We start from the raw sequence: 16,217 nt of genomic DNA, 5'->3' as shown, positions 1-16,217 counted from the left end.
ACACAACGTGTCAGATCATTAATTTTAATGACATGTGCACTGTGCCCAAACCGAGTTCCAGTGCTCCTCACGTTCTGCGAGGTGTTCTGGAAGACCAGCACCTTCAGGGCGGATCTGGGAGAGTCTGGTCCAATACTCTAGGGTGCCGGCCCGGGAATCGGAATTTTAAGGTCCTGAGATGATTCCGATGATCATCTGGGGTCAGGAACTTCTGCTGTACCACTGAAATACTCCTTTAAAATATCACATATACACCATTTATAGTGTGACACTCTAATTCCTTCCCCCTCAAAGCTGAAACTGGATAATTTAATGAAAATAAAACATCATAAAGGTAGTTGGTTCTCTTACATTCCTGGAAAACTTTTGAGATTCTATACAGAGTTCCAGCAAAGTCCCACTCATGGCAGTGTGACATGGAGGGATTACCTAAACTGCAAGCTAGGAGCAGGTCTTGAAAGAACTTACGGAGCTGTCACTCTCCTCGAAGAGAGCACCAAAACTAAAAGCAGAGAGCACTGCAGCTACCTTACCTATATTCATGACCTGAGACTGAAGCATCTGTCTTTGGCCGGGCTGGCTGTTGGGTCTCATGGGGATGCTGGCGGTTGGGTTCCGAATCATACCTCCTTGGATTGGCCGGTTCATGGCACTGGTGGTAGCAGCACAGGTGACTCTCACAGCAGAACTCTGTGGTGCCCATTCCCCAGACGGCATGGTGGGCCGGGCAGAATTACTGCCAATCATTCCTGCAGGCAAGCCAAAGAAAACCAAGAGATGCAGTAACCGAGGACATACTCAGCGTGTATGAACACCAGAGTATCTGACTCTGCACAAGACAATCGTCCTGTAACACACGGTCAGCCCAGAGCTAACGCCCCCATCGGGACAGACGTGGGCCCTTGGCTCAGAAATAAGAATTGGCAATTACTACAAAGTTTTTCACGACATGGAGCTGCCACTCTTTACAGTTCGGAAAAGCTGTTAAAATTGTTCCCATATGTACTTAGACACAGGTGCTGTGGCGTGTGGATAACCCCAACTTCCTTCCTGAGGAAGTGAATCACATTAGCTGATACACACGTCAGTGCTTTACTTTCCAAAAGGGAGGTGAGGCTAAGAGGAACAAGGTAAAAACTGATAATCAATACCCTAATTATAAACCAAAATCACGATGAATATCCTGTGAAGCCCTCGCCAGACTTTTAAATCCTCGAATCCCTTTCTGAGTATTATAATTTGTTAAGATTCAATTGACCAAGGTGGCCCATAAGCCTGGGGAAATGACAGGATCTTCCAGGCCAGGCAAGGGAAAGCCTACCACCTCAGCACACCTGGACCACCACGTTCCTGGTTACAGATCCAGAACGGGGTCGGGCAGATTTGTAAAAACCCTTTTACACTTGAGATATGAACAGTTATCTGACCACACACAACAATAGGAACACAGCACTGCCAAGTGGGATCAAGGGTTTGCCCTGTCTGGTCTGGTCCCACGGATGCTGGCAATCGCCAAATATTTGCTAAGACTGGATATTTTAAAGGGGAAAAACCCCAAGAGAGGACCCTTCATTTTGAAGTGTTTAAAGATGGATGTATAAAAGTCCTGCTTTCAAATGCACGGCTTGCTTTCATTTACTTTAATTAAGATAAACAACTAAAAATAGGGTATATCTAAAAAATGGAGAGAACATGTATTGTGGGTGGTTTTTCACTGGTGAAAGGAGAATATGCTACATTAGGATGACTCAGAGTGAAGGGTAATTAACCCGACTGAAAACGTTAGAACAATATTACAATAATGCATATTTTTAAAATTATTTGAAGATTAGATTTGAACTATACAAAGATATTATGAGAGAATAGGCACTTTCCCAAAAATCTATTATCTAAATAATACAACAAGATTATAGAAAAGTCTATAAAGCAGAAGGGAAAATCATTCATAATTCAACAATATCAATGCAATTATAACTAGGGTAGTCTCTTTCAGTCTTTTTCTGTTTTTTGAAATGAAGCTCAGGCAGTGGATGATTTCACAGCCCGGACACCAGCGAGCTCCAGGCTGCCCAGATTTGAATATAGGTGTATCCCCAAATTCCTACTTAAGATCCTACAAGAACTTAGATCTTCTTGGATTCTGCTAAGAAGAAGTCACCTTTAATAAATCATTGGCTCCTTTTCTCTTATACAATCTTACACAAATCAATACTTTATCTTAAAATAACGTGAAATTAATATGGCACTGTTTCTGCGAATATACACATTAGTGAAGGAGCCAGTGCCTGGCACATATGGTAGGCATCTAATACTCGTCGAATGAATAAACTATTTTAATACAGCATAGTTTGTTTCCAATGAATGGCTTATCTACACCAGAAACCAAAAAAAAGAAAAAAGATCCATCTTTTCTCTTTCAATTGAACTCATTTTCAGTTAATTATCTAAATGGCAATGTGTATATAGGGATTACAGACTTAGCTAAAAAAGAAAATACCAAGAATTAAACACCCACAAATTTAAGTTCTTTTTATAATATCTATTTTTTCTCATTTTGACAAAGGAAGAAAGCTGTAAGTTGTGAGCCGTTCTTTAGTAGAAAATGCAGCATCCTGCTCTGATTGTGATAAAATAGCCATTACAGGGGCAGGACGTGGTGCCAACGGCAATCAGTGCTGCTGTGACTTCCAGCCTGAATCAGGTGAAAGTTTGGGATATGGTAGATGCTGTCGGTGACTGCTACTCAGGAAATGTGCTTGGGCAACTCGGCAGACACCTTCAGACACAGCAGGTCAAGATGCAAATCAGGTCACAGGCACCTTCACACAGCTTCAGAATGGAGCCTTGGACCAGCGGCTATTCGGCCCAGCATACTACTGTTTGCAGTTCTTTATTTTTCATTAATATTTTTCTGAATGAGAACTGCATCATTTCTAAGTAGGAAGGGTTGGTTGGATTTTAAACTTTCATTCTGAAATTCTCCAAACACAAATCATCCATTAATAGGAAGCTTTGGGGTCATCAGCAGATTATCATGAGAAGCTAGCAACCACCGAATTATTTCACACAGACCACTACAGTTTCTAGAGTAGCAACTGGAATAGAAGTGAAATAAGCCTATGTTACAGGATTCATGAGTAGAAACCTTGTAAAAGTAACAATCGCAGAATAAAATGGTCAGCTCACTGGAATGCTTTCAGATGCTCCATATGCCACTCTCACAGAGAGAGTCTGTAGAACTTTCTTCCGGTCAAATGTTAGTTTCTAACATAAAAAAATTCACTTGAAAAGTTCTACTAGTTTGATGTGGACAAATACATCATTGAGTTAAATAACCCACCAATAAAATAACAGTGCATTTGAGCCCTTACCTGTGCTACTGTTCCCTAAATTTCCTTGGTTTCCTATCATCCCTTGATTACCCATCATTCCTGGCTGAGGTATCACTGAGTAGGGACTACTGTTTCTGATTGGTGGGAAAGGTCCAGCACCAGTTGGGCTTTGCAATGTGATGTCAAGTGGTAAATTCTGGTTTGGCAATAACCTGCCCAGTTGCCCTGGTCGTGGGTTATTAAAAGCTAAGGAGAAAACAAATGAAAATTGAAGGTTAATATAGAATAATGAAAAAGAATAGTAACAGAAGTAGTGTTTAGGGAAAATGCCGTTTGCAAAATTACAAAGATATGCACGTCAGGGACCAACTGCCTACATAAAACACAAATTCACAGACAAAAAAAACATACGCAGCCCCAAATGCAGACCTGTAATCTAATGAACAAGTCTCTAACTTAATTCTTGACAATCTTGCCAAAAAAAAAGAATGTCTATTATTTACCATATATTTTTCTCCCCAATGTTAATTTCTAATATTCAATTGTATTTGCTAAGTAAACCACCAGTATGGTTTTTTTCATATGTTACATTATTAGGATTTAGGAGTATTGCTTTGTCACAGCTATGAAGCTATAAACACTTCCTGCATACAGCACCAAAGCCAGGCACTTGTGGTCTGGACTTTAGAACATCATTCTTAACTGGACTTTCCTAGGAGTACACTTAGTTTAAAAATATCTACTCTCATTGGAAGTTAAAAACTTCAAGTGTGAACTCAGCTACCCGAAGTCAGTACTAAAGCTTTAGGCCTGTGCTTAATCTTCTAAATACAGCTTCTCTAAATTCCAGATACACTTAGATTTGAAATGATTCTTATGGTTCGTTCACAAGAATTTCCTGTGTGCTAAGGACCACACCAGTGCCCTATACTATCACACAACCAGCAATTTGACAACAATGTTATTAAAATTTACAAGTACAAAGATATTATCAATTACAATTTATAGAGCTAATTTATTAAATAACATCAAGTACTTTATTTTCTCAATTTATATAAACATAGTGTGAGACAGAACGTTTAAAAGAAAGAATGCGTTCTTAATAATAACAAATAAAATACTTCAAGAATTAAGGCTTGGAATGGAAATTATGTACACATTTAATCATGACTTCCTCAGGCTTAGTCATCTGGTTACCATTCAAGAATCTGAATCCCATTAGGAGGTATACATCCATAGAGGAGAAACTGAGTTCTCACACGGCCCTTCATTAATTCCTCTAGGTAATAAGCATAAACTTTGTGGTGCGTTTCACGCTCATTTCTCCATTCTGACTTTGTGATCTCTCATGGTCTATAAGTAATCCTCCCTTGCCCCAGAAGTAGGCAGTTTGAGAGATAGCAAGCAAAAAATCTCTATTTTGTTTTACCCTTTTCAGAATGATCAGGAACCATGTGAGAAAAGATCTAGTAATTAAAGATATTTTGTGATTTGGTTGATGGTTGCCATTTCTGGTTTGAAAACAAAAGCTAAGCTTTGGGTCAAACTGTACTTGAGGAAAAATTCCGTTCACCAATTTAATACTATAGAGATTATCTTTCCCTGAATTATGTATGTGGCACAGGAAAGACATTTTCTTCCATTCAAAATTATTGGATAATAACTTTAGGTAACTATCAAGTTTGTAAATTGTGTTCATAGTGAAGAGTTCATCTTAAACTTACAAAAATCTAAAATAAAAAGAACAAAATAAATGATACAGAAATGTATTTTACAAAATAGTCTTAGGTATTCAAGCTTTACATCAAATTAATTAAACTTAAAAGGTACTTAGAAAACATGTATATATTGAAGTTCCACATAAAATTGATATTTATATGAGGATCCCTAAGAGATAGAAAAAGATATTTTTAATGTTTGTAGTCTGAATAATGATTAAATATTTTGAGTTTTTTAATAGGATATTATTCCTAAAAAGTGAGCAATAACTTTCTAATCTGCTATATTTTAAACATTCAGTTATACATTAAAACACACAAAACTCCATTTCTGAAGGCAGTAACTGAAAGGAAGGGAAATATGACAATCACCTAGAGAACTTTATCTGTGCAGGTCAGGCTCCCTCCACGTGGACTAAATCAACCACAAGACAATGTTGGAAAGCCACGTTCATTAGAATTCATTTCGAATACTTTCTGAAGGACCAGGACAGTAGATGGTGCTATTTGACCACAAAAACCTTGACGTGACTAAGCTGTTTGCATCAGATTCTAATAATCCCTGTTTCTGATGGTGATTATACGGGAATTTCTTGACATAACCATCAATATCTCATACTCACTGCTCTGTGAAATTCGCAGCGCTGTTTTCTGGGCTCCAACAGGTGTGACAGGGCTGTTTTCAGCTGTGAGTTGCATGAGGTCATTGATGATGGCTTGCTTGTCAACTGATCCAGCAGGGGCGCCTGGCCTCGTGTCTGGGAAAAGCTGTGGTAATTGACTATTTTGCAAATCATCCAAAATCTCCTCCAAGTTGTCCAGCTCACTGCCAGGCTGCAGTTAACAAACAGAGAGTTTATCCAGCCCCACTCCGAGAGCGGGCACCACGGGCCTGTTTGCAATCGCAGACCTAACTGGTATAAAGGCACCATGCACAGCCAAACCAGAGGTGCAGACACACGTGTACCTCAGGCCTAACAGCTAATTGGTCATCTTTTAAAAAGTGAAAGTGACAAAGGACAAATAATCTCTTTGTTCTCAATTTTCTCATCTGTAAAAAGATGACTGAATTGCAAAGAAAACTCTCTTCCAGCATTTTGATTCATAGATAATTTATAAATTCCCCTTTATTTTATGCTAATAATTCAATTAAACATGAGTACGTATATTTCTAATTGACTATAGGTATAGCATGTCCAAGTGTAGGTTTTGTGGTTAGCTCTCTCTAAGAAATAACAGCAACAACAACAAAAAACTGGTAGAAAATACGATCCAAATTACACAAAATCAGTATTTAGCAAACGGTCACTTCTTTTTAGGATTTTTTTTAAGAGCAAGGGGTAAAACGCAAAATATGCTGACAGCACCCATGAACAGCCAAGCACCACCTTTTCACTCTGAGTGCTGTTTTTTCCTGCTGGCACTTTCAGTTTCAAACGACACTGGCTTTCTTAGTCACTTACCAGCTTAGGTGACAAAATGTAAGGAAGCAGGATAAAAATGGGTTGTCCCCAAACATAGCATCTATTAACCTGACTTCACGGAAGCCATAAAAATGTTTCTTAGGGCTTTTCCCTTTATTAAAATAATTTCACTTCGATTACCAACACTAAAGTAACAAGGTAAGTATCACCACTACTTCATACCTAGAACACTGCTTTCAGAGCGCTCAACTGATTTCATATTCTTTTGTGTAGAACCCATCCTACTTACCCAGTATTTCAAAATAGACAGTGTCAAACCACACAAGAAAATGACTTAAATGCAAGGATTACTTTTTAGTGAAGAAAGTGTACGAATGATTCTCTTGAGGCATAGGTGGACAAATATGTTAGGCAATTTCCCCAGTGTCACTGGATGGACTTGGAATCCTTGACCATGACTAACCCTTTTGTCTACACTGGTAATTCAAATGACATCTTACATCAGATATGAGGTGTACTTACAGCAGACCAGCTCACAGTTTTAACCTCTATGCAATTCCTATTCCCCATGGGCAGGTGGGCTTTGCAATTTGGGCAATTTATGGTAAATGTAATATCTATGTGGGCAGTCTTTTATTGGACATATTTCCCAAGTTAGGAAGCATAAATTGAAGGGACATTTTGTTTGATTCTTTATTTAGAGTCAACTAGCTTAGCAATAACTTGGAGATCCATTTTCCAGGGAATTCCTAATGCATTGTTAGAGCAATTACAAGACCGTTTCCAAGTTAGTTTAGCTACCCATTTCTAACTAAAGATGGAAGCATCAAATATGGGAGAGATACAAGAAACAGACAAAATGATCCTTAAAACTCCTGAGAAAGACAGCTCACTGTATAACCCTCCAAGGGCAACACGGCCCAGTTTTTCTATTTCTTTGGCTGAGTCCTAAATGACATAGTTTATGTAGGGGTCATGCTGTGTTTAAAAAACCGGTAGCTACATTGTCACACTCAGAGCTGCAAGGAAACGAAAACCCAGTAAACTCTTTGTCACCCACCTCATTATCACTCCATAAGGGCACATACTCATTGGGTTGAACAGAGGGCAAAACTGCTCATGCTACTTTAATAACTATTTAATAGCCACCTCTTCTTTTTTTCTGAATGCATAGACAACTTTGCCTAAGTTAAATGTCCATTTAAAGCGACTCCATTGTAAATCTATCTTGTGCTGAATACACAAGGTATAAACACCAATGCCTTCCAAGGACAGTGCCTGGAACAAAGTAATGGGGACTCAGTGAACCTGATGAATGCTTTAACCACGCTAACCTGTAATTTAAAACATTTTCATAGGATCAACTCAATTTCTCATAGAAATTCCTATCATTTCTATTAATTTCTCAGGAAAAATGTTTCATAAAAATGTGTGATAAGTATCCTTATAGTTGTGCCATGAAAATAGCTACAGAGATCAGATAGAGGTTCCAAAAACGTGAAGTGTGTCACTGTCCTGTAAACCAAGTTTCCCTCCCACAAGGATGCTTGTGTGCATATTTTAAGTGGCCCTTGGAGCTCACTGTGTGTGGGGGGTGAGCTGAAATAAGTGTAAGCTGCTTCTTGAGAAAGCTGTGCAGATTGCCTTGGATGATAAACATCCAAAATAAACAGGCTCATATAAACAATGATAAAAATAAAGGATATTATTTTCTCAATGGATGTTCTCATATTTGCCCCGATCCAGACACGTGTAAGAGAAAGTTCTCGCAGTGGAGATGAACAGCAGCCTGGTCTGGACTCCCACCTCTCCTTCTTACCCTTACTGTTTGCGGAAAATAGAACTATACTTTAAACCACCTTGAACAGAAAAATAACTATCATAGTTTCGAAGAGTTCATGATTCTTCCTTTGTAATCTACTCTTGTGCCTAATGTAATGAGTGAAAAATAAGTCTAATGTTTCACATATATATATGTGTGTTTATATTAAAATACATTTGGATGGTTTAAATCAGTTTATTGTTTTTATATTTCAACTAATTCGAAATTTTAAAATCCCTTATTTTCCTTGGTTGATTTGGATTTTTAAAAAGCCTGCATTAAAACTCATTTTCAAATTTTAATCTTTGCCATTTTAAGAGTTGACCAAATTCAACTGTGGCTCAGTCCAGCTCTGATGAGTAACTGAACATATACTTGTCTTAAAAAAGCCATGCAGGAACTTCTTGGTATTATATTCAAAAGGAATTGGTTCTTTGGAGACTCATAACTATAAACACTATTTGAATTCATTCAGCTTACCATCAGAAAAACGCATTATGAGAATTCCCCCACTAGCGATATAGTAGAGCCCCGTTATCCTTGGTTTTACTTTCCATGGTTTCAGTTACCCAGGGTCAACAGTGGCCCAAATATATTACATGGAAAATTCCAGAAATAAACAATAAGTTTCAAATTGCGCTCTGTTCTGAATAGCATGATGAAATCTCGTGCTGTCCCGCTAAGTCTCGCCCAGGACATGAATCATCTCTTTGTCCCGAATATCCACTCTGTACATATGCTACCAGACCTGTCAGTCACTTAGCAGCCCTCTGGGTTATCAGATTGACTGTAGCGGTATTGCAGCGCTTGTGTTCAAGAAACCCTTATTTTACTTACTAATGGCCCCAAAGCACTATTAATCTCTTGCTATGCCTAATTTATAAATTAAACTTCATCATAGTAGGTACGTATGGGAAAAAACATAGTATATTCAGGGGTCAGTCCCATCTGCACTTTCAGGCCTCCACTGGGTCTTGGAATGTGTTGCTCATGGATAAGGGGGATACTGTAATAGCGCTTTGCTTGTGTTTATCTCTTGTCAGTTTTTGGAGTACACCTTTATTTAATTGTCTTAAGTTTACTTTAAATGTTCTTCAAGTAGATAAAGTCCAGAACGTCTATATGGCTTTGGCTGTCTAGCAATAAAATTTGATGACTGTGGCATTTTCTTCTGTAGTCATGTAAGTTCTAGAAGGAGTGGATTTGATCACATTAAGTTTCTGAGCTAAGATTTCCTCCCCGAAATTTTTGTAAGCTTTAATTCTCATCAAAAGTTCTTCTAGTCGCTATCCACTTTGTTAGGCGTGATTTCTTCACAAGACAAAAAGATTAATGTCTTCCTTTAAAGTGCTTTGCCAAGATACTTCAAAGTTTTGCTTAGGCATCCATTCGAATGCTCAAATTAGCCACATCAATTTGAATAGTTAGTTTAAACTATTTCAGGCAGAAAATGAGTCAGAAAGATTTTTATAAAAGTTGTACAAAATGAAAATTGGACTTGATTTCTTTCATTTTTCATTTTTCTGGATTTATGAATTTTTCATGTGTCAAACAACTTGTTCTCTGAAGGAAATATAAAGAGCACATGCATTTTATAACATAAATATTCTAATAAATTACAAAACAGCTTTGCCAAATTTTTAGTAAAAAGTGTAATTTTACCACATTTGCCTAACATAAAGTTGTTAAATGATAATACAATTCTACCACAATTTTCAGGGGAATTTTCAGGGCATTATTAATAATACGGTTTACCTTTCTAATGGAGCCAAAGAACAAGAAGAAATTCTTTTTAGACTGTTTCTAAACCCTCATCATAACTGGCCCCATAGCATTAGAAGGAGCATAAGAGTATCATTTGCTTAGGGATCTCAATATGCTCCATTGTGTAAACAAGCACATAACATAAAATTTGGTAAACATATCGGAAATTTTTCTGTCATTGTTTCCTGTTGGTTACGAAATGCTGGAGAAACAAATGTTTAAATTCTCCACCCAGTAAAAATTGCTATTTTAAGTATAATAGCACCATCGAAGTACTTCCTGTTCTTAATAAGTTAGTGATAGGTTAGACACACATTCGGCTAATGGCTCTGTTCTGAGTCAAAATAGCAAGACAGCTAACTGTCCAACTCAGGCTCACTAACAATCTATCTTACTCATAAAAAACTTGTATTCCCTTGAAATCAAAGAAAAGTCTTCCATAAACTTGTACAGCAGTTAATAGGGTCCACAGTTAATCTGTATTCAGGAACAGTGAAGGGGAGCAGGAGGTGAAAGAACTCACTATTTTTTTCTTAAAGTAAGTCATTCTAACTTTGATCTAAATTTAGGTAATACACACTTCCTGTGGTAACTTTTCTTTTCAAGTTGCAATGTTTTTGATGTTAAAATTGCTCCAAGGCAGTAGTTTTTGGTGGAGTTTTAAACAGGAGTCGATGGAGGGTGAGACCAGGGACTGGGTTTCATTAAGAAAGAAATACTGTACATGCGTGTGTGTGCGTGCGTGTGTGTGTGCGCGCGTGTGTGCGTGCGCGTGTGCGTGCGTGTGTGCGCGCGTGTGTGTGTGCGTGTGTGTGCGCGCGCGTGTGTGCCTATGTGTGTGTGCGTGTGTATGCGTGCGTGTGTGTGCGCGTGCGCGTGTGTGCGCGTGTGTGTGTGCGCGTGTGTGTGCGCGTGTGTGTGCGCGCGCGTGTGTGCCTATGTGTGTGCGTGTGTATGCGTGCGCGTGTGTGCGCGTGCGCGTGTGTGCGCGTGTGTGTGTGTGTGTGCGCGTGTGTGTATGCGTGTGTGTGCGCGTGTGCGTGTGTGCGCGTGTGCGCGTGTGCGTGTGTGCGCGTGTGTGTGTGCGCGCGCGTGTGTGCCTATGTGTGTGTGCGTGTGTATGCGTGCGTGTGTGTGCGCGTGCGTGTGTGCGCGCGTGTATGCGTGTGTGCGCGAGTGTATGTGTACGTACACACTGCTTTTTGGTTCACCTGAAATGACAGATTTGTGCTGGTTATACTCTTGGGTTTACCTACCCTAGGTGACACTATTTTGATTAGAAAAATGTTTCTCCTAAACAATTAGAAACTGCAAGTGACTCACGGACTTTTTTTTCTTCTTTTCTTTTGAGGAAGATTAGCCCTGAGCTAACATCTGCCGCCAATCCTCCTCTTATCGCTGAGGAAGCCTGGCCCTGAGCTAACATCTGTGCCATCCTCCTCTACTGTATATTTGGGACGCCTGCCACAGCATGGCTTGCCAAGTGGTGCCATGTCCACACCCGGGATCCGAACCAGCAAACCCCGGGCCTCGGAAGCAGAACGTGCACACTTAACCACTGTGCCATCCGGCCAGCCCTCATGGACTTTTTTTTTTAAAAAAAACTTCTCTCTCTCTCATTTTCTTAATCAGTTTCTTGTCAGAAGTTAGCGTGGTCATCACCTAAATATAGGAATGCCCAAGAGTGTCCCCCTTCCCGACCCTTTCGGTCCCTAGTGCTTCAGCCTGGGATGGAAATAAGTTCTAAACATGGAGGGAGGGGCCAGCCACTTAGCCACTAAGCTGAGGTGGACCTCATGAGTCACACTGCGCCCTCTAGCACATGTCGAGAGACCTGAGTGACAGTATCTGTGCCTGCCACTAGCTCTGTATACTCCAGTAAACCTCCAAAGATTAAAACACTTAGTTGTCAATATGGTTTTACACTACACTTTATCCAAAATACTGCTATTAACTTTCTGGTTTCCCCCATCTAACGATTTTATAGCATCACAGAATAGCTGTAATACAGAATGGTGCGCTAACATCTAAGTTTAAGGATTGATGACCAAAGACGTTTATATAATTCGGCTGTTTCTCTTGCGAAGGGCACAAAGGCTTGAAAAATCCTATCTGCCTCACAGGAATGGGAGCAGCGGTGAAGACAGCAAAGTGAGAGAAATAAAGGAAGCTAAGGGCCTAGAACCAGGGACGGAGCGCAGCTAGGAGGGCAGGTAAGCCTCTGCTTTCCCAATCACCGCTTCAATCCGAGACCTGCCTCTGGGCCAGCCTCCACTGACTCAGCAGAGCTCAGGGGTCCAGCACGGGTGCTCCTTTCTTCTCTCCCCATCCGCACCTAGTCCCTGAAGACAGTGGCATAAAATATCCACTTGCAAAACAAACTTCCAGGACAAATTAGTGAAGCATTTTAAGTAGAAAGGCCTACACAGCTTCTTCACTTCTTAACCACTCATGACTTAAGGAAGGGTGTGAAGCCGAGGCAGCGCCCGGGGACCAGCGGGAGAGCTCGTGGTGCAGGCGGAGCCCTGGATCATCAACCAGCTCGGCCCTGGTCCCCAGGAGACACCCTACGCCAAGCCATGGTGTCTGTAATAACTCATTTTTTTTTTTAAATAAAGAGAAACTTAAATGGGTTTACATTTTCCCTGTGATGTCATTACCTCCTTAGTGTATTATCAAAAATGACTTTGAATGTCACTTTGGCTGTTCTGGATTTTATCAGGGGATTAATTTTTCAGATAAGAAGAACAGATAACGCAACCTACTACTGTAGTTTTGAATTTATATATGATGGCTCCGATACACTAACATCAAGTCAAACTTTAGTCTCCTTTCCTACCATCCATTTCTCCTTAATATTTTTTATAACAATGGCCTAAGAAATTCTTTAGCATGAATCAGAATTTCAGTCGAGAATGACAAGAGGTGGAATGATCTTCATTAGGTTTGAAAACCAGTCAAACTCTGATCATGCAAAGAGAGAAAGGTAAATGAGAAATAACTTGATGAAGTCGTCCTGACAAAGCCCAGTTTCCAGGAAGTGATTATCTGCAATTTAGGCATCTCCTACTAACAGGGGTCAGTAAACTACAGCTGGCCTGCGGGCTAAATCCTGCCCACCACCTGTTTCTGTATAGCCCCTAAGAAGGGATTTGCATTTTTTATTAGTTGGGAAAAAAAACAAAAGAAGAGTATTTTGTGACACACGAAAATTGCACAAAATTCCAATATCTGTGCCTGTCAGTAAATTTTTAGTGGAATACAGCACACTTCTTTGTGTCCAGTGTCTATGGCTGCTTTTGCGCTGCAATGCACAGCTGAACAGTTGTGGCAGAGGCTGTATGACCTGCAGAGGCAGAAATATCTATCATTTGGCCCTTTACAAAAAAAAAAAAAGTCAGCTGACCCCTGCTTGTATCAGTGTCCCCCTTTGCCAGACAGAGCATTGGAACACAAAGCTTCGGTGAAAATGAATTCTGTTTCAAAGAAGGACAAAGGAGAAGGCTTGTTTTCTCTAAACACCTGAGGCCTTAAGGCGCCCTGGAGCAAATCCCTGATGGATGTGGATTAGCATACTCGGGAGAACGCATCACACAACTTACCTGGTCACTAGGCTCAAAGCTCATCTCCTCCTTTTCAGTTTTCATAGCTATTAATTTTGTGTTACTGGCAGCGTCTGTCTTACTGTCCAGTCGCTCAAGTTTGGGCGTTATTTCTGGTAAACCAATATCTTTAGTATCATCTTTATCTAGCAAATAGCGAAGTAGTGCATTCTCCTTCTTCTTGGGGCTCACTGGCTCTTGTTTAATAGTCACTTCGGAACCAGGAGCTGTGCTGTTGGTGTCCTGGCTCAGCTCTTTGCCTGTGGCTTCTGCGGTTAACTTAGCCAAGTCCACAGGCGAACTGCTGTCCTGCAAGAGTCTGTGCAAAATCTTATGCTTCTCCTTGAGCGAGGTCCCATGTGTCGACCCCGACCCAGGCAAGCTACCTGTGGAGTCCTTGTTCGTGTCCGACAAAGAGCTGGCCAAGGGCGAAGGCTCCATCTGGTCAGATTTGGTGGTCAGCAGCTGCAGGAGTTTGGTCTGTCCTTTGCTGTCGTGCAGTCTGTTGGGTCCGTCGGCTCTCTCACCGCTCCCGGCCTGGGGCAGGCTGGAATCGCTTGTTTCCTTCTGCTCTCCAGGATGGCAGCTGCTCTCTGCTTGTCCCGTTGTACCTTCGGATGGCTCCCCATAAAGTCCAAAACAGTCTTTGGAGTCTAAGCTTCCCATCTTGCTGAGTGGGGGAGGATTCATATTAACCGGGGAGTTTTGCAAATTGCCCATTTTTAGGTCCGGTGAAGCCAACGATGACCCCAGGGAGACCCCATGCCCCTCGCTGAGGGCTTGAAGTGCATTGAGGGAACTGTTGGTGTAGCTATGGCTATTTCCTGTGCTGCTGCAAACTCCCACAGGGGAATGCAAGCTTCCTGCAGGGGAAAACTGACTGGGCGGGACTCGAGGGCTCCCGGCCACTCCAGGGCTCATGCGATGCCTGGGCGAAAGCATGGAGTTGGGCTGTCCTGGATTCATGCCAGGGCTGCTCTGTGAGGGACTGTTCATTTTGAGTGCATAGTTACTACCCTGAGGAGTGGCTGCTTGCATGCTTGACACATGGTTCATTCCCCCGGAACCACCGAACCTGCCCAAGGGCATGCCCATTTGTTCCTTTGGGCCATTTATGGGAAAATTTATATTGCTACCGAGGGTCATGTCCTGACCTGGGTTCCCACTGCACATGGGCTGGTGGGCAGGGCTGCTAGAGCTAATTGGATTCAATGGCTTCCCCATCGCTTGTCCAGTCAGATCCGGATTCATTACACACACATTCTGCTCTCTGTATAATGAGGAAAGAAATATAAGATAAAAGGAAAAACACTTAGCAAGTTGTTACTAATTTTAAAAAATGGGATGGCCTCTTTTCTTGAAAAGAACAGGCTACATTTAAAGGAAAGATAATACTTTGATGAAACAATCTGCAATTATGGACAAGACTGGACACGTATAGTTTTGGATCAAGAGGGATGTTTTCCAGTCAACTCATTAAGATGTCTGTGGTTTTACAGAGGGGGTGTATTTAAATTTGACTGCTACCAAATTGCAATTGCAGTTACTAGGTTCCAATTACAAAACATATCTTTCTCATTAAATGGTATATTACCATGAATAACTGAGAGCTTGTACCATCTCAAAGAAATGACCCAATGTCTTCAATCATTTGCCAGAGATTACAATTCCTAACAATAGACACATCTGTAAGCTTGGAAAGCGCTGATGGATACTGCTTGGCTCAAGATGAACAGCAAACTTAGGGGGAAAAGCTCACCCTTGAGTCTTAGAAACTTTATAAGTTCTAGAGCCAATAAAGTCACCAAAACTGTTTAGGATTTGACCACCTTATGCGACAGGTTCCCCTGCTCAGTCCCCACGGCAAGCGAAAGAGTCCCCGAAACAGACCACGTGGGAGGGAACTTCAGAGACCTTAGTCTGGGATCTTCTTCCCCAACGCCTAGACAACTCTGATCCACTCCTCACTGATGACTGAAGGCAGGTTTTCTGAGCTGGATGATTTTCCAAGCCCTACGAGCTTTAATTTACAGCCTTGGCAGTCACTAGTGAGTTACCAAATGTGTTCAGAAATCCAAACAAAACACGTTTCACAAATTGTCAAACAGCAGCTTTCAGTTAGGGGAGTGAAATTTGGCACACGTGTGATCACTTTCAAATTGTTTCAGTTTGAGGTCAGATTTATTAACAGTTGGCAAACAGGGCTGCCTGATTTTTTTTATTCCTAAATAAGAAAGTAAATAATTGAGAAATGTAATAAAAGGGGGCTCTTTAACCAGAGCAACTTTATATATCTTCTGATACTATCTCATAAAGTTTTATACAGTGCATAAATAAATATTTATATAACTCAAAATGCAATCATTTTCCTAAAGTTGTGCTCTCAATGTTGTTTATGACATTTATTTTAAAAGTCAATCCAATTTTCTTTATTTTCATTTTTTATGGAAATGTTTATTACCCTTCAATTTAAAGTCTGATGTCAAGAATTAATTTAAACCTGAGAACAAAATCTAAAATATCCCCTCTAAGTGTACATATTTGAAAGTTTTAGA

At 40.6% G+C, this 16,217-nt stretch overlaps 1 protein-coding gene across 7 annotated transcripts in view; it reads right to left on the bottom strand.

Moving 5' to 3' along the window:
- Positions 1-16,217, bottom strand: part of NCOA2 (nuclear receptor coactivator 2) — a 268,109-nt gene that overhangs the window by 31,193 nt on the left and 220,699 nt on the right. For 4 of the 7 annotated variants that reach the window (XM_014862661.3, XM_070481098.1, XM_044780304.2 and 1 more), the window contains 4 exons: positions 13,663-14,932; positions 5,674-5,884; positions 3,372-3,578; positions 534-749 (listed from right to left, as the gene is read on the bottom strand). In XM_014862661.3, coding sequence (XP_014718147.1) covers positions 534-749; positions 3,372-3,578; positions 5,674-5,884; positions 13,663-14,932 — 1,904 coding nt within the window. The remainder of the gene's footprint in view (positions 1-533; positions 750-3,371; positions 3,579-5,673; positions 5,885-13,662; positions 14,933-16,217) is intronic. The other 3 variants (XM_070481100.1, XM_044780309.2, XM_070481101.1) reach the window with 3 other exon arrangements.

The sequence above is a fragment of the Equus asinus genome, chromosome 12 (genome assembly GCF_041296235.1).
Source record: "Equus asinus isolate D_3611 breed Donkey chromosome 12, EquAss-T2T_v2, whole genome shotgun sequence".
Taxonomy (NCBI): domain Eukaryota; kingdom Metazoa; phylum Chordata; class Mammalia; order Perissodactyla; family Equidae; genus Equus; species Equus asinus.
The sequence above is the reverse complement of the archived record's forward strand: the minus strand, read 5'-3'. Positions and strand labels throughout refer to the sequence as shown.